Source organism: Penicillium taxi (genome assembly GCF_028828555.1).
Source record: "Penicillium taxi strain IBT 34144 chromosome Unknown utg000002l_segment0_segment0, whole genome shotgun sequence".
Classification (NCBI taxonomy): domain Eukaryota; kingdom Fungi; phylum Ascomycota; class Eurotiomycetes; order Eurotiales; family Aspergillaceae; genus Penicillium; species Penicillium taxi.
Window position 1 is genome coordinate 351522 of NW_026643204.1, and position 20599 is coordinate 372120.

General features: G+C 44.0%; 6 protein-coding genes across 6 annotated transcripts; 3 read left to right on the forward strand and 3 right to left on the reverse strand.

The window, feature by feature from the left end:
* Positions 1 to 486: 486 nt before the first annotated feature.
* On the reverse strand, positions 487 to 1692 carry N7495_002060 (M4 family metallopeptidase; the record flags this gene model as incomplete). Its single annotated transcript, XM_057204730.1, has 1 exon — positions 487 to 1692. One exon carries the CDS (start codon positions 1690 to 1692, stop codon positions 487 to 489), a length of 1206 nt encoding a protein of 401 aa, XP_057065337.1.
* A 5173-nt stretch (positions 1693 to 6865) lies between these two features.
* On the forward strand, positions 6866 to 8118 carry N7495_002061 (uncharacterized protein; the record flags this gene model as incomplete). The annotated part of the gene is made up of 2 exons (XM_057204731.1): positions 6866 to 7594; positions 7699 to 8118. The coding sequence occupies 2 exons, from the start codon at positions 6866 to 6868 to the stop codon at positions 8116 to 8118; spliced, it is 1149 nt and encodes a 382-aa protein (XP_057065338.1).
* A 1233-nt stretch (positions 8119 to 9351) lies between these two features.
* On the forward strand, positions 9352 to 11580 carry N7495_002062 (uncharacterized protein; the record flags this gene model as incomplete). The annotated part of the gene is made up of 1 exon (XM_057204732.1): positions 9352 to 11580. One exon carries the CDS (start codon positions 9352 to 9354, stop codon positions 11578 to 11580), a length of 2229 nt encoding a protein of 742 aa, XP_057065339.1.
* A 659-nt stretch (positions 11581 to 12239) lies between these two features.
* On the reverse strand, positions 12240 to 12713 carry N7495_002063 (ankyrin repeat domain-containing protein; the record flags this gene model as incomplete). The annotated part of the gene is made up of 1 exon (XM_057204733.1): positions 12240 to 12713. The coding sequence occupies one exon, from the start codon at positions 12711 to 12713 to the stop codon at positions 12240 to 12242; it is 474 nt and encodes a 157-aa protein (XP_057065340.1).
* Positions 12714 to 13428: 715 nt separating this feature from the next.
* On the forward strand, positions 13429 to 14754 carry N7495_002064 (uncharacterized protein; the record flags this gene model as incomplete). Its single annotated transcript, XM_057204734.1, has 2 exons — positions 13429 to 14119; positions 14183 to 14754. The coding sequence occupies 2 exons, from the start codon at positions 13429 to 13431 to the stop codon at positions 14752 to 14754; spliced, it is 1263 nt and encodes a 420-aa protein (XP_057065341.1).
* Positions 14755 to 16446: 1692 nt separating this feature from the next.
* Positions 16447 to 18955, reverse strand: N7495_002065 (putative homeobox and C2H2 transcription factor; the record flags this gene model as incomplete). The annotated part of the gene is made up of 2 exons (XM_057204735.1): positions 16447 to 18192; positions 18257 to 18955. The coding sequence occupies 2 exons, from the start codon at positions 18953 to 18955 to the stop codon at positions 16447 to 16449; spliced, it is 2445 nt and encodes an 814-aa protein (XP_057065342.1).
* Between the last annotated feature and the right edge of the window lie 1644 nt (positions 18956 to 20599).

The window sequence follows — 20599 nt, forward strand, 5'->3', positions numbered from 1 at the left end:
TGTAGTGGTTGGCGTAGTAGTTGGTATGGTGGTTGGCGTAGTGGTTGGTGTAGTAGTTGGCGTAGCAGTAGCTGGTGCAATTATTGGCGTAGTAGTTATTCGGTATGTATTCATCGTACATTTTTGTCTCTTCGTATTCAGATTATTGACGGGATTGAGATGTTTTGAGCTCGCCTGGATGACTTGCACAGTAGGCTTTATTTCAATTATACCAGATATGGAAGTGCCCAAAGCTCTTGCAGGAAACGTGCTACAAGATTATCCTAGTGTTCGAGCGTATTAGGCGTTGTGGTTTGATACATAAATTGAGATATTCATGTGTAACTTTAAAATGATTAATGGTCAAATTGTTCAATTTGGGTGACCTCGAAAGACAATACAGCTTTTGATATATGAACACGAATCAACAAAATTCATTAGCGAAATTCAAATCCAAAACTTCCAAAGTTTCAAAACACAAAGTTACCCAATTGAGGTCCAAGTCCACTAGAGCTCATGATTTTTTTCAGGAAACGGATATCCGACAAGCCTCCAAGCTTCCTTGACTTCATCCACATGCTCATTAGCATTCTCGATGGTAAGGTCGGCAAACTCTTTAAATGTAGCATTTTCTCGAAGCTTTCCGCAAGTTAAAGCCCGGTACCATATAGGACCAGCACCTTCCCATGCGTATCCTCCTATCTTAGTAGCAGCAAGATAGAAAGCGTGATTTGGGATGCCAGAATTGATGTGGACGCCACCACCATCGTCACTCAAGGGGAGCCTCTTGAAATCTCTCCAGTGTCCAGGTTGGCGATCTTCTCCCACCTTCTTGTCCTTGTAGGCTGTTCCAGGGTTTTTCATATCTCGAAGCGCCTTCCCATTTATGCCTTTAGCCCATAATCCTTCCCCGATAAGCCAATTAGATTGGTCAACGGTCTGAGGGGTGGCTTCACCCCATTGCTTGACCATGATGCCAAAAGAGTCGGCAATAGACTCATTCAAAGCACCACTTTGATATTGATAGTTGAGTGGGCTTGTATACTGCACAACACCATGGCTAAGCTCGTGACCAATGACATCGAGCTCATCTGTAAAGCCATTAAATACAACACCATCTCCATCACCAAAAACCAATTGTTCCCCGTCCCAGAAAGCGTTATAAAGATCTCCAGCATGTACAAAACCATTAAGATCCATGCCTTTATTGTCAATTGAATTTCGTTTGAAGAAATTGAAAAAAAAGTCGAATGTCTTTCCAAGCCCAATGTAGCATTCATTTGCGTTATTGGTTGGATCGGCCGTGGCAGAGATAAGCTCATCACCTTCTTTGAGCACAGTCTTATCCTTTGGAGGAGGATTTCTGCGTGAATTCTGTGCATCATAGACTGTACGGTATAGGCGACGTACATTTCCTGCCACTGCTCGAGCTTCAGTACGATGTGCAAGTGTGTGACGGGCGGCTTCGCGCTGTTGTTCATCTACAGCATTGCGAGAAATTGATTCAAGGATGTATGGTGGAATGATACCTTGGGAGGTCTGTTGCTGCTGTGCCGCAGCAATACTCTGCCTGAAGCTTCCACGGACATTGTGGAGTTGGTCTGTTTGTTCTATTGTCGATTGGCACCGATTAATGATGTTCTGTGGCGCTAATCCTTTTTCGATGATTCCTTCTAGGACATATTTCGGTATAATGGTGCAATAGGGAGCCATCATCACATCCGATAAACGAAAACTTCGGTGAGGTAACCTTCGATATCTCGAAATTGTGAGCACAGTGGTGAGTTATAATGATTGGGAGAAGGACTTAGGAGGAACTGAGACTCATATGAGCTTTAAATGTAAGACCGTTCATCTGGGCATGCCTTTAAATATAAGACATTCTTGAGATACAAGTAGTGGACTGAAGTGTAAATAACTGGCGTATAGTTTTCTTACAGTATGCCACGTCATTCAATGTCCATGTGTCAAATGATCTTGACAAATAAGTCAGGAGGTACCAACCTAACGTGACTTCTAGGACAGACCGTCGTAGATGACATCCCTCTGGCTAGATCGCTCTAGGCGTCTCCCTATAGTATCTTTGCCACTACTTTCACAGCATATGCCTTTTTCAGTCAAACGAACTAGAGCGGGGTACATATTCAATTTCTAAAGTCTGCGCTATTTCCCGTTAAAGGTGTCTTAAGATAGGTCATCAACTCTTACACGAGAGGCGTTTCTTGGCTATCCAAGACCATGGATATGCCTGTTGAAGAATTTCAATGACAGAAAGCCGTCAAACTAGTGGTGGCAACTGTTTTCTGGGCCCCAGATAATCCATTTAGAAAAATTTCAAAGCGAAAGGGCCAAAAACAGTCACTCGCCTGTATAATCATGGGCTGTAGTCCAGCATAAGCTCGACTCCATGAAGCATTATCTTATCTCTAGTCATTATCAATTAGATTGGCTTTGACCTGTTATAGCTGGAAGCTGATAAAGCCTAAGCCTTTTTCCAATTTCAATAAGAACTAGAAGTAAAATTCTATGGATGTATGGAAACATTCCATGCTAGATACTGCGTACACTGTTTTTTAATTATGGAACACTGGGAGCCAATCATGGGTGTCAAAGATAACCTTATTAGATGAATAGCTGTCAGACTAGTGCGCTATTTGTTCTGTTTGCATTATCTTTAGCTATTTACTACAGTTATAAAAACTCAACAAATCATTCCTTCATATTTTAATTGGTTGCCCACTCCAAAAGTCGACAACTGCTGAAGAATATCTGATGACGTAATGCAGAGGCCCCGCATTTACGGAGTCGGCAAGGATATCCTTTCATTTTGACATTGGCATATCTCACGTACATACGAGGTATGGGGTCATATTTCAACTGGGTGATATCTCTGTAAGACACGTCGACAGCTTCCAGTTGCCTTGAGGTCTAGGCAATCTTGGGTCCACGGAGTTCTGAGGAAATACCTCGTACTTAAGTAGACGCAAAGCAAAAGTCATTTCTTTGTGGGTTCCATTTTTGTCTTTATTGGCTATCGATAATTTACTTTGTGCTCTTGGCTGAGTATGAAAACTTTTTGCCACGTAGATAAAGACCGGTACCAACCAATTGACCGAGTTTGATTTAACCAAGTCCTCGAGATTTATGACCTAGTAACTATCCAAGTATGTGTCTCTTATACTATCATGTCGATATGTCTGCGGGTACCAGGAATCAAATATTGAATTGCCATACGATTTATAGTTTACAGCCTAGTCTAGAACATACTATGTTCTTTTGAACGCAGTCATAGATAATTCAGGTAGTACACCTCTCGTCCACTTGCCTTAAAAGGATTATTCTGGCATAGAGGTCGGTACTGACACATATCCGTAAGATTTTGGATTGTCTGTATCTGTAATCGTAGTCGAGAGCCTATATCCGGGATATTCTGCCATTGCCTATATGATACTAAAATAGAAATTACAATCCCGTGTCCCTAACTGTATTATCTACATAATCATTTACTTATAAATATCACACCCCAAACGCCCTCTACAACAATATAGCCTCAGTCTACCTGACAGTAGTGATGAGGAAGCTTATCCTATTGATTGTATCGAAAAGTAACCACGTTATCACTCTATATTAAATTAAGATAAAGATGAATCTATTCTCCGCATAATTAGGTGAGTCAACGCCCTGAAAGAACCCCCTTTCATATTTCATAGTGATTACTTTTTAGACTCCTTGTTAAATTTCTCTTCTTGACCTAAAACACCAAAAACCAAAAACCAAGCCTTTTAGAGTCAATTTACTATCCACTATCTTCTAGGAAGTTTTGGCATCTTAAACGGGGTATATGATGTTCCCAGTGGTCTCGATGCAGCTACAGAGAGTACTATTACCCAAAGACTATTTAGGCGAAACGGGTTATGTCGTCGAGAAAACATGACTGTTGTTCTTATAACACATAAATGTGAGTACTGAATTAAGATTTATTATGATTCAGCATACTAACAGATAAAGCTTATTTCAATCATTTTGTGGACAAGATCATCGAGCTCCAAGAGGATGGTTCAGCTTACATGGTTCAAACTCCGAATCAGATCCTAGACCAAGCCCAGGATAAAATCCCAGTCCATCTACCCCAAGAAAGAGACGCCTTACAGCTAGACTCTTCTGGGACTGACTCAGTGCTTCATGAAACCCCTCGAGATGTAAAAGCAGATCAGGGGGTCTCCGAGGCATCTAGAAAAGCCGGCGATCTCACTCTTTATCACTTATATCTTTAAGAGATAGGCCTTCCGTTCATCATTTCAATACTTGTTGCATCCATTAGGTTCTGCTTTTGCAGCAGGTTTCTAAGCATCTGGCTGAAATGGTGGACAGATTCTGATACCAAGCAAATCCGAGATGAGAGTTTCCAATATATGGGTGGATATGCTGGACTCGGTACATCAAACTTCGGCTATCGAGAGCACCAATAGCTTCAGGCTTCGATCGGGAGACGAAAATGTAGATGGTAAATGACACTGTTGGCACGACAATTGAGTGTTTACTAGCCGGAGGACTCATGAGTACAAGTCCCTCCGGCCCTTTTACTTAAATCGCATTGTCCAGGTACAAAAAAACAAACACACCTCATCAGCATCATTTTTCGGAAGAATTTTATCTTTTGAACTTAGAACTGAGTGCCCTGATCAGCTCCCGCTTTATTATAGCTGCAACATACATTAGTTATGGCATACCTAAGTATTGATTCTCGTGGGTTGATATGCAACTTTCTTTGAAATATAGTTAATTCTATTGATTTTCTTTGAATGCACTGTCACAAGATTCATTTCTGTTAAATGGGTGAACAATCCGTGATAACATTGACTTCTTTGCTTTAAGCTACGATGACACAATCATAGATGCTCTCAAAGCGGTCAATCTTTGGCAATCATCGAAGAGTAAGGCGGCCTCGAGACTGTGGTGAGTGACATAACATTCTCAAATTGCCAGCAGCAACTTGTCTGTCTTGCACGAGCCATTGTTCGATATGGAAATATTTCGGTATTGGATGAAGCGACAAGCAGGTAAGATCAGAACAATCTTGTTAATCTTCAAATTACGGGTATTGAGTCAAATTGTTTCTAGTGTGAATGTAGATCTGTAGGAGCTGATACAAAGACTAATTCGATCACATTTCCGTGATCACACAATCATGGCCGTTACACATCAGCTCGACTATTTTGGATTCTGACCGTGTTCTGGTGGTTGATTGTTGAAAGTGGGCCCCATATGAACTCCTAGAACAACTGAGTGTTTTCTGGATCTTTATAGAAGTGCAACGTGAAATCCAATCTTCAATAGTTATTGGAAATGGTAACCTCTTCTCTCCCTGTTTCTGTAACGGTGCATTCCTGTCATAAGAAGCTACTTAGAAGCATACTCTGTTTGTCTAAGAGTGGTACCTTACGTATCTAGGGTTACTTGTCACCTGCTAGACTAGTAGCTGAGTTAGGAGTGCCTTATGAGCAGAAGAATAAGCTGAGAAAGGAGAAAAAACACAGCGGGAAACCACGTGATGACGGCCACGTACGATATGTAAGGCACAGACCAGCTTTTAAATAGCGGGAAGTTAAATCTAACTCCTGCACTACATTTTGATACTAGTTAGGGATAAATATCTGTTAAAAAGCAGCCAGGTTTTACCCCTTCATCACTGGGAGTTTCTGCCATCTTTGACCGGGTTTTCCGAACCAATTAGACACCACTTATCAGGAGCTTACCCTCCAATTGTTTGCTCCATTTGCACCAATTTTCGTCACACGATATTCCTTTCATCTCAGAATGTCCACGCTAATATATTAGTGTTACATATATATGATGTGTTCTACCTCATTCAGAAGGCTGCATTATCAGCCCGTTATTAGCCTATTTTTTCCCCTTTCTTACCCCTTTTACCCCTCTCTGTTATGTTTTTCCACCTTTCATCCCAACTATAGGGTGATATTTCATTTCATCTAACCGTGTTTTTAGAGTAACTAGTGTCTTGTCATTTCAGCTGGAGGCTGAACACCGTTGCGTTATTTGTTAAGGCTTTCCTCCCATCCTTCAACACTTGGTATCTAAAATAGAACTTTTTTTAGAAATATCAATATTAACGGCTGGTCATAAACCGGCTAAAGTGCCATATGGAGGGCAGATAATATAATTCATATTGTATTAGTGGCGTTATTTGCAGTGCTAAGCCTTTTTTGTGTAATGCGAACTTACTTTTGGCGCTAAGTCACATGATAAGTAGTCTTTGTCAAAGGACCGATATAAGGGGGTATGTTTGTACTGTTTGCAGGATCCACAATGTGTGTATTTAAGCGGATTTTACTCCCTACATAGACAATCCAGTTTCGTCAACCAATGGTGGTTGGACGGTCGAAATTCTATTTGACAGTCTTGGTTCCTGAGATATGGCAAAAATTCTATTTGGCTCTAGAGTTATTTGTTTACGGAGCATCTACTTCCGTGCCTAGACACTCGTCACAGCCAGGAATGCTTAATCACAAATATTATTACTGAAGATCTGCTGTACATTTCAATGCCAAAAATAAGATCTTCTCACTTTTCTCAGATCATACCCCGGTTTTTCTGTCGTTATTACTCCGGACAATGTGTCCTCCCTACCTGAAGACATACTGAGCGCAAGAGGCTTGAAGGGAAATCTCATTCCCACCTATCGTAATACACTAGCGCAAAAGTTGCGCCCACTCAGCCGTCTGAAACGTAGTCTCCCCTTCATTGTGACCTATGACTTCGTAGCTACGGTATATCTCTCCCGTGCCAATTACAGATATATAAGATACAGGAGATACCTTGGTACTAAAAGTTATTGTTTTCATTCAACCATCGTACTATTTCAGCAATGAAGATCCTCCACCTGGTCTTTGCCCTAGCTGGCAGCACTGTCGCCCTCCCGAAATGTGAAAGCTGGACGGAAGATGGCTTCAAACATCCGGGCATATACCATAATTGCACATCTCTTGACCGCATCCAGACCAATTATAACGGTGACAGCTCTGCATACGCTGACGCGCTCACGAGTAGCCAGTCTCGTCTATCTGCTCTCCAAGAGAGCGATACCTGGGAAATGTCAGGACCCTACGAATCCGTAAACTGGGCTGGTGGAGATGGTCACAATATTCCTCTTCAGACTGATGGCAAATCCGCGTATGCTCTGACGCTTGGCTGGTACGCCACTGGCAATAGCTTGTGGCTGTCGCGTGCCAAGGAGATCGTCCTAGCATGGGGATCAACACTGAAGGATTTGAACGAGCAAATCCAAGGAGGCGAAGGGATTGGTTACATGACCGCAGCAGCTGAAATCCTCCGCGCTACTGCTAGTGACTCGGGGTGGAGTTCTGAAAACACGACCACATGGTTGACAATGATCGATACTGTTACATCCACTTGGAATTCGTCTTATGGTATCGCTCGAAATGATTTCTTCATGAACCAGGGCTGTTACGGGAATAATGGTGCAATGAGCCTGGCTGTTTTTAGTAACAACCGCACTCTATATGACGAGATGGTTCGCCAAGCCACTATTGGAGAAAATCCTGACTCTTCTATCGACTATGCCATTCCTCTTCAGGTGAGCAATGAGAGAATCAACAACCATACTAATTTTTGCCTTAACAAAGTCTTTACTTCCATTAGATCTCCGGAGATTCTGACTACTACGGTCAAGTGACAGAGATGGGCCGCGACCAAGCTCATCCAATGGGTACACTTCGCGGTCTTGCCTTTATGGGAACTACGGCCAAAATTCAAGGAGGTTCTGACTTCTATAATCAAAACTCATCGCGTCTCCTGGCTGGATACGAGTACTGGGCTCGATATAACGGTGGGGATGACACGGTTCCCTGGGAACCTAAGGAAATCCGTCCTGGAAGCGGCGAAATATATGACAAGTTGGTAAATACATCCCGCGGAAGAAACTACGCTGAATCCGCACAGCCTCTTGAGGCTATCGGTGTTGCATACCACGAGTATTACCGGAGTAACCGCATTGACGATATGCCCTACTATTCTAGCTATATGAAGTGGCAGGGTATTGGTTGGGACACTTTTGAATGGGGTGATGATGGAAGCGTTGGCTATCTTGACCTTTTGTGAGCCCATTATAGAGATGCCTTTTAAAGGTAGAGGAATCTGAACTCCCATGGCATCTTTCAATGTATCTAGCTTGTCTCAACCCATCAGGATGAGTAAAGTATCTCCCTTGCAAAACAATTTCAAGCTTGTTACTGTCTAACTTCTGGAGAAAATATATGTCCAAAGGTGGTAAATAAATGGTAACAATATACTCATAGTTAGGGCTAAGACCAAATATCGTACAAAACTTGGTGAGGCTATTTTTATCTCACATATCTACTAGACATTGAGACGTCTTAAAGAAAACCGGAAGATATTGATTAGCATTGGCATATAGACTACTTCCGATATCAACAAAATCTGTCCAGACTAATAAAGCATATGGAGCGTCTAACCAGAGGCGAAAATATCACTTCTAAGACAAAAGGCCGAATTTTTTTTCAGCAATATACACCTGGACAAAATTCCTAGTTACTTATAGAAAAGAACGCTTGGTTATATTAACAATAAATTTTGAATTCAGAACAGAAGAAGCTCCGAGTGTTCTAGTAATGGCTTCAGAAATACTAAGAACTCTGCTCATGCCACGGATCGCTCAGTTATATGGGCAAACTGTCGGGAACATGCTCGGTTGGGGTATAAGGATGGATCTCATAATATAGAGACCGTCACTGCCAACATAATATGCAGTTTTTGCACCACTTATCCACTTATATACTTCTAGGTAATTTGATTCCCTTGCATCTTCACATCTTCATTGGTTCTTCGAGATCGCAAAAATAATTTAAAAAGGTATTGTCTCGCTTATTTGATGATGGTGAATATCTTCCTAATCATGGAATAAATGAGATCCCGAGATGCAGGGCATATGTAGGAATGGTGCCACTGCTTACTATGCATCCCAGTCACCGAGGTCCAATTCATTGAGTATGATCAGCATAGCGTCACGATGATGACCTGCGTGACCCTGTGAGGCTGCGACCCCGCACTGTGACAAACAGTGTCGGAATAATTTTTCCCGTTCCCCTCATCAATACATAGTCGGAACCTGAAAGTCACCTGTTAACTATCTTCGCATTGTTTATATTTACATTCAGAGTAATCGGAAATGCCGATCTGTATCTTTCATAGCGGAGTCTCCATAACATGTTCCTCTAATTCAGGCTAAAAGAGCAGCATGATCCAATTTTAAAAGGCCAGGTCTCGGTTGATGTTTGATTCAGTAACATCGACAATCCAGTATTCTAGAGAAAGATGCTATCTTTTCTTGCTATCCTGCTCGCTCTCTCCATTGGGAGTGCCCTAGTGGTTTCAGCACAGGCCTATCACCAACCTACTTCGAAAGGGTTTCGCATGCAACATGGTCTTGAGACCGTCCTTGTGCAGCCTTTTGGCTATGATGGCTTTCGAGTACGTGCCTGGCCATTTCGACCCCCAACAGGAAATGAGATTAGCTTCATTTATGATCCTCCACTTGAAGGGCCTGAGGATGGGGAGGCCCATGGTTTGAGCTTCGATACCGCCTTCACAGGAAATCAATCCGAAGAGATTCGCAATGGCAATATAATTGTGCGTACGTCTGGCTGGGGTGGAAGCGCCGGTGGATATCGCCTGGCGTTCTACCGCGTGGAGACAAACGGCTCGGAGACCTTACTCACGAATGAATATGCGCCGCTAAAATCCATCAATCCAAGATACTACTCATGGAATGGCCCTGGCAGCGAGTTTTCTGCCGAATTCTCCTTTAGCACGACATCTAAGGAGCAGATCTATGGAACTGGGACCCAGCAGGATCATATGGTCAACAAAAAGGGAACGACCATTGATCTCATCAATTTTAATGGAAATATCCCAACCCCAGTCTTCATAAGTAACCAAGGGTATGGCTTTATTTGGAACATGCCCTCGACCGGTAGAATGGAATTTGGCCAATTGCGTAACAGATTCACCGCAGACGCAGCAACAGTAGTTGACTACATCATAGTAGCTTCATCGCCTGGTGACTATAACACACTGCAGCAACGTCTTTCCGCTCTCACTGGACGAGGTCCGATTCCACCAGACTGGTCACTTGGCTATATCCAATCTAAGTTACGCTATGAAAATCAAACAGAGGTGATTCTTCTTGCCGAGGAGTTCCAGTCTCGTCAAATTCCAGTCTCGATGATTGTCATCGATTACCAGTCATGGGCCCATCAAGGTGACTGGGGCCTCGACCCGCGTCTATGGCCCGATGTGGCTGTAATGGCGCAGACAGTCAAGAATCTCACAAATGCCGAGATGATGGCATCCTTGTGGCCAAGTGTGGAGGATAACAGCGTGAACTATGCTGACCTAATGGCGCAAGGATTCCTGTCTGCTACTCGATCCGGCCCCGGAACAACAGACTCGTGGAATGGATCCTACATCCGCAACTATGATTCAACAAACCCAGGCGCCCGGTCCTTTTTGTGGAATACCCTGAAAAAGAATTACTTTGACAATGGAATCAAAAACTTCTGGATTGACCAGGCCGATGGAGGGGCTCTTGGCGAGGCATACGAGAATAATGGTCAGAGCAACTATATTGAATCCATCCCATTTGCTCTTCCAGATGTGCTATATGCCGCCGGTACGCAAAGCAGCGTCGGCAAGCTATATCCATGGGCCCATCAGCAGGCAATAGAAGAGGGGCTCCGAAATGCGACATCTACTGAGATAGGAACCCCGTGTGACTATCTTTCTCTAAGTCGTTCAGGCTTCATCGGCTCCCAACGATTTTGCAGTATAATCTGGTCAGGCGACACTACTTCTGTCTGGGAAACTCTTGGTGCACAGGTAGCTAGCGGTCTATCTGCAGCGGCAACAGGTTGGGGCTGGTGGACGTTGGACGCCGGTGGCTTCCAAGTAGATTCAACTGTGCCTTGGAGCGGTAATATTGATACCCCAGAATATCGTCAACTTTACGTCCGATGGCTACAATGGACAACTTTCCTGCCCTTCATGCGCACACATGGTTCCAGAGCTTGCAACAGCCAGTATGCCTACACATGCGCCAATGAGCCGTGGTCATATGGCGTAGAGAACACTCCGATCATCGTTTCTTACATCAATCTTCGCTATCAGCTGGCTTTATACATCCGTGAAATATTTTCTCAGTTTCACAAGACCGGCCGTTTGATCATGCGTCCGCTCTACATGGACTTTGAGACTTCAGATCCCCGGATTCCAGACTTGACACGGGAGAACAGCAACGTCACAACCCAACAATACATGTTCGGTCCACGGCTATTGGTTACGCCTGTCACCCGGCCAAATGTTACCGAATGGTCCGTCTACCTACCCCAGACTACAGGTGATGAGGCGAAACCATGGACCTACTGGTGGACCAACCAGACCTATGCAGGGGGTCAGACAGTCACCGTGCCTGCCCCGATCCAGCACATTCCTCTTTTCCACCTCGGAACTAGGTCTGATATTGTGGCTGGCAACGTATTTTCTTGATGCTTATGTAACTCTAATGCCGCTCTGTAAAATGTTGTTGTTTCCTTGTAGATCCACAGGAATGATCCATTGATCGGAGGCCTTCGAGTTCTTTTTCCTTCCCTCTTCAATTTTACCTTTCCTTTCTCTTTCAATCCAAATTTTGATATGCTATTATCTGCAGTACTGAGAGAGTCTAAGGGAAACACTCCAAGGGTGACATGTTGAGTAAAAACAAGCCTCAGGTCTTGAGGAACGACTAGTGAGTGAATTATTCGTTGAAATCCTAAATCTCCAACATGGCCTCGTGCTTTTTCTCTGCCTTTTTAATTTTGTTTTCATATTATCATCACCCAGTAGACGATCAACTCAGTTAGTAGTTGAGCTTCAATATAAAGACAAAGTGGAGTTGTATCGAGGATTTTCACATCCGCGATACATTTCTCTTGAGCAAGGGACCCTATCTCGCAGATCCAAGCAAGAGTAGGTTTTTGACTTTTGAATAGCGAGGGGAGGTTGCGACTACACTTCAGCCCCCTGGGTCTCCTTATTACTGCTCACGCGCGACCCTAAAGCGCTCACTTATTTCTCATTCAAGCGACACCGACCCAACCACTAGCCGCAGATAGTTAATACTACCTCAGTAAGTTAAGTATCAGCGTAAAACTTGCGCTTTTATGCTATAGACATACATCATCCTGAAACAGAAGAAGTTCCAGAATCTCAACTTGCATCAACTTTGTAGCACGGAAAACAGCCGCTGCGTTGACATTAGAACCATTGACAATGAGTTTTTTGACTAACAACACATCATCGCCCACCATGGATAAAAAAGTACAACTATGATCGTCGATGGCATTTATGTCAGCCCCATTTTCAATTAGAACCTTTGCAGCTTCCCTACAGAATTGTACTTCAACTCTGAATGATCCGCATGAAAGGTGCAATGGGGTCCTTCCATTGCTATCCCGAACCTCAAGATAGGCACCTTTTTTGATCAGATCCGGCAAGGCTTCTGCCACATGCCACCAATGTCTCCCGCTGGTCAGTTCATGAACAGCTGATTGGTAATTTCCGTGATGGGACGCATTCCTCTTCCCCTGTGCGCCTATGTCGACACCGAGGACATCAACAAGATGCCTCGCGATGTCCATGTTTAGTAGCTTGCGGCGACAGCGCTCATTAAAAGTGGCTCGACGAAAATTTGGTTCCTGGTAGAGTCGCCTTTCATCTTCCAGTCATCAAATTGCAAGGCAGTCTCACGGCTGCAGAAGTGGAACAGAAGGTCGTCAAATCCCAACTATGTGAGGCGATGCAAAATGGAGGTGCTTTGCCTTCCAAGCAAGGTACCATTACAAGTTAAAGGTGACAAACGTAAAAGAAGTAGAGTATTGGTGATTGAGTCCTCGTCGATAAGAGAAAATGGATCATCAATACGCGTATCGAAATAGTGAGAGGAAAGAAAAAAAAGAGAGGTATATCAGTCGTCATGTGAATAGAAATCTATAATTGTTCAATGATAGAAGATCTTGTAATAGTGAAGCATAAAGAGAAGGAAAAAAGATCTTAAAAAATTATGAATAAGGAAAAGGTCACCTTCTAATAAGCCACGAGGACAACAGGCGCAAGTATACCTTTCAGCCCTACCATGTTGCAAAAAAAGATCACAAATCCTACAAAACCTTCAGAGACAAAAAATAATGTCAATGCCTAAATAGGCTTAGTCAATAACAGCTACTTCCGATATTTAATTTAGTCAGATACACTATCATTCATCCTTTTCTCCATCCTTCTCACTGTTCACTCACTGCTCACTTTATTCGTCATCATTCATCTACGGCAATGGACTATCAACCTCTCCCATCCATCATGGTCGATGACAAACCTCTCCCCAAGCGGGTGTCATCACTTATGACACCAAACCGCCGAGCTTCTCTCGCTGCTCTACAAACCCGTTGTGAGAGTAGGGCTTCCAACCTCTCAGATATCTCTCAATCATTGTGCGAGACCACGGTATCAGACTTCATGGCCGCCAAGATTCTTCAATTGGAAGACCCAACGTCCTACATCGCCAATGTCAAGGCTGGGTTAGATGAGGTAAAAGATAGTGGAGCCATCAACAACACTGAGTACTACCAGCAAATCGAACCCTGGATCCGCACGCTCCGGTCAAGGTCGTCCACCTTAAACGTTCTCAAAAGACAACGAAAGGTCCTCACCGAAGAATTCGACGATGCTGTTGCGGAGAAACGCCAGCGAATTGATGGACCGTTAGATGAAGGTCTGCTTGAGAGAGCATACCGCGACATGATTCTTCAGCGAGTGATGAGTGCTACTGGCAAGCAACCGGTACAGAAGTTTAGTCAGTCGGATTTCAAGAAAAAGGTCAACGAGTATTACAATGTGAGCGACGGCGAAATGACCCATTGCCATGTTTTGGGTCGCTGGATCAATAAAGTTCATGTCAAAGTGGCACACCTAATCCCGAAGAGCATGTCGCCTAACGAGTTGGCTCATATATTTGGCGACTGTGATGTTGTCACCAGCATCCCCCAAAATGGTAAGATTCCATAACTTTCCCCATTCTCTGGCTATTCAGGAAAGATCGCTAATAAAGTCTTAGGCCTGTCATTACATCACAAGGTTGAGTCCCTCCTAAACAAGGGAGATATTGCCATCATTCCAATGCTTGGCAAGGTAACTGATCCGACCACGTGGAGAGTTGTCGTGTTGAATTCGGCCCTTGATGACGACATCGTCTGGCAGAAAGAGAGAATTGGAAGGGAAAAGCCAGAGATCACCCGTGTCAAGGATCTTGATGGCAAGGCCCTGGAATTCCGCAATGATAATCGCCCTCGTCGCCGATACCTATACTTCCGATTTATTGTCTCATACCTGTGGCAGAAGCGACGACAAACTGCTAACGCGATGAATATATTGGCCGAAAAGACAGATGCCCGAAAGTTTTGGCCCTCAGGAGGTGCTTACCTCCAAAAGTCGACGCTTCAGACCCTTGCGCGGTGCATCTCAGGGTGTGAGATTCCTAATGATCTGATCGAGAATCAGACGTTTGATGAATCCAGTGACCCAGCAAGAGACATTCAAGCCGGCATGGTTCTTGCGGCAGACGTTCAAGATTCTCATCCAGCACCTAGCATCATGGATGCTCTCACATCTTCAATGAAACATCTTTAACATTGAAAGGGAAAAATTAGGGTTTTATGGTGACAAAAAACAGTTGTAGTCCACATTAGGCCTAGTTTATAGAGGTAGCTATCATACAGAATGAATCAATATCCTTCCACCGGATGTTTTCGCTTCAAAGATTCAAGGTTGTTTCAAACTCGAGGCCTCTAATCATTCCAAGGTTCACTTTAATTCATAAACCTGAACTCTCGTTACTGTTAAGGAAACTTCAGCAGGAACCAGAACTATTGCGAGCCTCCACCAGAGTTTCTCTGGCTTCGCCCTATTCAGGCATATCTCACCATCTTTCGGGTCCTAATAGCTACACTCTTACTCAGATCCATCCGAAGACTTCAGGATCGGTCGATGATATACTCTAAAGGATTCCCATCGAGCGAGAGATTGGTGGGAAGCCCCAGTGCCCCCTCTACATAGTATACAAGAGGACACCGTATGCTATAGTCTTGGAAACAACTCGCACTAAGCTATTTCGTATATTGAGATAATATAGTACGAATTTAGAAGCTCGGAAGCTATAAGTCATATGATGTTACTGAAAGTCTAATAACTCTGTAATAACAGCTTTCTTTTCCTCCTTTTTTTCGACCTCTTCCGCGGCTGCGCCTCTCCCCTTCTTTACATCGCGAGTCTCTAAAAACGCTATGTTATTCCGATTGGTCACAACCAGAAAGAAGATGAGCTTAAGTGTCGATACCATAATCCCTCGTATAGACAGCATGCGATACTTCAGATACGAAAAACGCAACCTTTGAGTCCTAGTTTATCAAAGCTTCTCAATACTTATAACGCCGCGAACAGTCACACCTTCCACTTTATTTAGATCTCCAAGTACGTAGTCTATACTCTGAAGAATTTTGTATTGGTATCATTCATGAATGCTACCCCAAGAGCTTCCAATTTTGTATATCGGTCAACAATGGGAGCTATATCTTCTGGAGCTCTCAACCCTATGATCTATCGTTCTCCCATGCCGCCATACATTTTTTGGTTATATACCGGAGCATTTGCGTTTTCCATCCACGTTTGGAGACGATGTTCCTCTCTCATCCATATCTCTCATACCATATATTGACTCATACACTACCCACCGGCTCAGTTTTCTCATAAACCATGGAAATTTTGAGTAGAAAACTAGTTGGTTATAACTTCACTCAACAACCAACTTGCAACTGTGTGCACTGTCTCGCTTCACCTTGGAAGTAGGGGTTTTTGAAAATGAATTCCTCATTCGCTAACATCGCTACTGTCACTTTTATTCTCGTTCTTCTAATTGGTTATCAAAGTCTAGTATGTCTTGATGAGTAGAACAGGGCCAGCAACTAAGACCTAAAAGGGGGGATGGTTTACCTCGGCACAGAGCACTCCGTGGTTGTGGAGCCAATTGGCCTAATCTAAGAAAACTCATGTGTCATACATACTTCGTACAAATTGATAAGATGTATCTGAGATTCCGATCGGAGTTGTATCCACAATTTCTTTCGGGTATGAGTCAAACAGCTTCCGAAGACAAGATCCGAGGTGGATACAGAGTATTCTTGGAAAAGAAACAATATGGAATAGGATTCAATTCAATCTAGTATTCGTAACTATTATGCTTATGCGTAGTAATTTCCAATAACCGAGTCAGATATTAGGCTTTTTACTAAATTTGATGCATAGATCGTGATGGAACAATAAAAATTACGTAGAATGCTGTAAGAATGCAGGGATGACCTGTTGAGCAGCATCAGACACAAAAGGGCCGTCTTCGTTGGAATGAAAGAAAGCATTCGGGTCCGGAATGGGAGCCGTCTGTTGCTGGAATCCTGTATCCAACCACGTCTGCTTCTCGGTGTGAATTTCATGACCAGCTCCTATGGGCAAGTCAGGTATTTCGGGAGGAGTGAGTTCGCTGTAGCTGTCGTTTAATCTTTGCAGGAAATCTGGGTCAAATCCCATCTGCACCAACGGGTCAGGTGCTCCTGTTACAGGAGTAGAGTAAGCAGAAGCGTTTCCGTGGACACTGCTACCCCAATCAGAATCAAAAGCCGGCACACCTGCTGAAATGATGCCCGAGCTGGCAGCATAGCTTCCTGATAAGCTGTTAAGTCCACTGAGTGTGGTAGAAGAGAACCCAGGGGTGGGATAAGCAGGGCTCTGAAAACCAGGACTTGACATTGCGGGACTGGGATACACTTTGCTCGGTGGATTGGTTGCTCGCGATTTATTTTTCGGGAGACCACACATTACGAATGGAGGTTGCAGTCCGAGGTCGTCATACTGGATTTTGTCGTCATTTATGGTGGTTTCAAGACCGTTGTCTCGCTTTAAGATGCTCAGCCACATGGCGTTGTCGGCACAAGTTTGATTCCAAGGGTCATCGTCACCCTCGAAGATGACTCGGCGAGCTTCAAATTGTATCATATGATCTGTTGGAATGACACCTTGTGCCTTTTGGTTTTGAATATACGCGCCGAGCTCACGTGAGAGGCGTGCGTGGCAGTTGGCATCGTTGGGGACGTTTAACCTGGGTGATACATCATCCCCTTGTGCCTGCGCAGTAGTCCAGGGGTTGGGAGTCTTTGAGTCATAGTCGATGAGGTATGGCGGCATGGCATTCTCCACATGCGCAAGGACATGGGGCTCAAAGCCCCAGTCGCCTTGCCATTGCGCCATGGTGGCTCCGTTCTTGAAGTGACCGGCGAGATGGTCCACGCGGTCTTTCCAGGTGCTCAACATAGATCCACAGAGACCGCAACGAGATTTTATATCGGTGGTACTGCTATGCCACTTCTCCATGCAAGGTTGAAGTTTTGCACCATGCATCAGTCGAAGGTGTTGATTCAGATTATCTTTCCGGAAGAAAGTCCTCTCCTGTATTGACTTCTCTTGACAGTCAATGTAGTTGTGTGTTTCCAAATGATCCCGGTCTGGATTGATTACAGAGCAAAAGACGCAACGAAGTATACCTTGATCTTCGGTAACACCGCCATGGGGACAACAGGTCCACCTTTCAAGAGTAAGATGCATTGATTTTTCATGACGTTGCCAATCATACTTGGCAGCAAAGGAGTCTGTACAAAAAGTGCATTGGAAAGGACGAGAAGCGCGAGCTTTCTGGCGACTCAATGTATCGACTGGGACTGAGACCTTGCGGCGGCGACGACGTTCCTTTCGATCCATTGATCCAATTGAGGATCGATGGGAAAAAGCAGAAGCAAATGAAAGGTCAGAGATGGATGAATGACTAGTATCCCAACTACTGACAGAAGGGCGTCTTCTATGTTCAGAACTCGCGTGGCTTGAGTCATTGGTACTAGACCCCGGATGACGGTGCCTCACGTGACCTGAAGGTTGACGGCGCGGGCGGGATGGATCGAAAGGAGGGTTGGCCAAAGCACGGTTAATATCTGTCATCGCAGCCGGCTCGTTTTCGGGGGGAGAGTACTTCCAACGTTCAAGGGGGAGTCATAAGAGACAGGTCTCTATCTTGTTGACCTGGAATGTTGACGGCTTCCGTGCCAGGCACTGGCAAATCAGCCCCAATCGCAGGACGAACTTTGCCTCTTCTTCGAGCGTTGGCGAGCCAATTTGAAATCTGAATCTTAGAGAGACCAGTTGTGTTCTGCAACTCATACTTTTCCGACTCGGTGGGATAAGGATTGTCGTTGTGTTCACGGAGCCAAGCCTTCAAGATATTGGCGGCCGCGCGTGAGAATCGACGAGATCGTGAATCTGAATCATCCCCATGGGTGATTGCTGACTTGAGCACCTTCTTTCCAGTCAAACCGCCCGTGGAGATGAAGGCATTCTCGGACACTGGATGTAATGTGTGAAGGAACTTCCCGCGGGCTTTGGCATGGGTGAAGCTACATTCACGCCAGAGACTGATACAGCAGGTGCAACCACCATTACTATGCATCACTCCACGTTTAGGGATGACACAATCCAAGCCCAAACGTTGACACAAGTCACAAGGTTCTTCGGCGCGAAGCATGGGGTATGCCTCAGTGCTAGTATCGCCCATGAGCAGCTCAGTTGTAGCCGGGGCGGGCGGGTCATTGGGAAATTCCAATGGTCCTTCTTCGAGCATCAAATGTAAGTTGGCAGCCCGCTCTTCGGCTTCAAATTCATGGTCCATAGAGGCGAAATCATCACTGTGGTTGTTCGACTGAACCGAAGAAGCACCTTCAAAGTCGAAATATTCCATAGCGACCGAGACAATCTCGGCTACAACTTGAATTCGTTACTCAATGGAGAATCAGAAAGTAAAATAGGGAACCAAGAGTGAGATAAAGGAAAGAGTCGGTCTGACCAGAGGAACTATGGTTTTGAGTCCAAGGCTGAATAATCAGATAAGACTAAGGGTTTAGCCTCTAATCAGCAAACATAGTGTCAAGAATCAAGGACACGCAACTTCACGCCCTTCCAATGTCAACGCTAAACCTATTTGGGTTAAAAGTGGATTAGTGGGGTAAATGTGATTTTTTGCGATCTCGGAGTAGAACCATCTAGATCAGGTATTCCAATCTGCATATAATCCGTCTCACTTTCCCACATGTTTTGGCAATTGCTTCCTTGGAGTAAAATATGGCTAGCCTGGGGCAAACTTGCCGGTCTGGAGTATTCATAGTTTGCTCCAGACTATAGGTAACTAAATTTCAAGCAGAGAACAGTGGAAGCATTTGTTGGCTTTTCAAGGAATTCTAGTTTGGAGGTCAAGAACTCTGTTTTACTGTCTACTGATGATAATTGCGATAACCTTATATCGTACTGGGTAATGTTTGAGGCAATATAATATGAGCTTCGATACGGCTCTTGATTATTTACTACTCCCTAGCTGATTCTTTAATATACAAGTCTTGCTCTTTCTGACCTTTTCAAGCCCCACGTCGACGCACACTCACACACCAAATTTGGCTCCTTGGTCTCAGCATGCCCCGCTCTGATTGAAGTTTTACTGGGAGTTCTACTTGAAGCATTGACCCAGTGGATAACCCTTGTTAACTGCTTTCTTGGCAATAAATTGTGTAGATGTAGTCCTCCTATCCTACGCCTCTCTGATTTTAACAGGCTTTTTAATGAATATGTCTTACTGTCAGCTGGATTATGGCATATGCTTGCTCTAAAGTATCGGCAACTAGTTAGTTGACATCGACAATATGCTCAAGAACCGTACATACCACAATAACTAACAACCTGTAAAGTCAAGCTGAAAAATCATTTACCTATTTGTCTACATGTTCCTGTGGATCTTCTAGGTATTTAAAGTCATGGGGAGGTCCTTCAAGGCTAAGTAAGTAAATGATTAGGGCTCGAATTGCCTGCGACCGCCAACAATAAACAAGCAAAAGCTACTTCACCGGTGAGTGAATATATCCTTTCTTAATAAAATCATTCATGCCAAACAACGTTGCATTTTAAGGAATTAACAGGGAAGAAGAAAAAAAAAGAAAAAAAAGGCCCGAACCGCGATTCGAACGCGGGACCTCACACAGTTAGGATATTAACCCAAAGCGTGAATCATACCACTAGACCATCCGGGCCAATTGATGTAATTCTTCTCTCATTTCTGCACTGAGTAAAACTTGAATTGCTGTCACTTTTTGGTTACATGGCGAGTACTCATGATCTATTTACTTCCGAGGTTCGGTTGGACTATCAGTCAGCGGCTCTTGAGGTTGTTGAAGATCCAGCATTTTATCCTTGGACTTGATCAAGAATTCAATGTTGGTGAAAAGGTTGAATTGACATTGGGACTTCGTTGCGGCTTAAGCACCTGAGAATAACTATATATACCAATAAGGGAAATATAGTCCTTTTGCCACTACCATATTACAATCATGCCACTAAG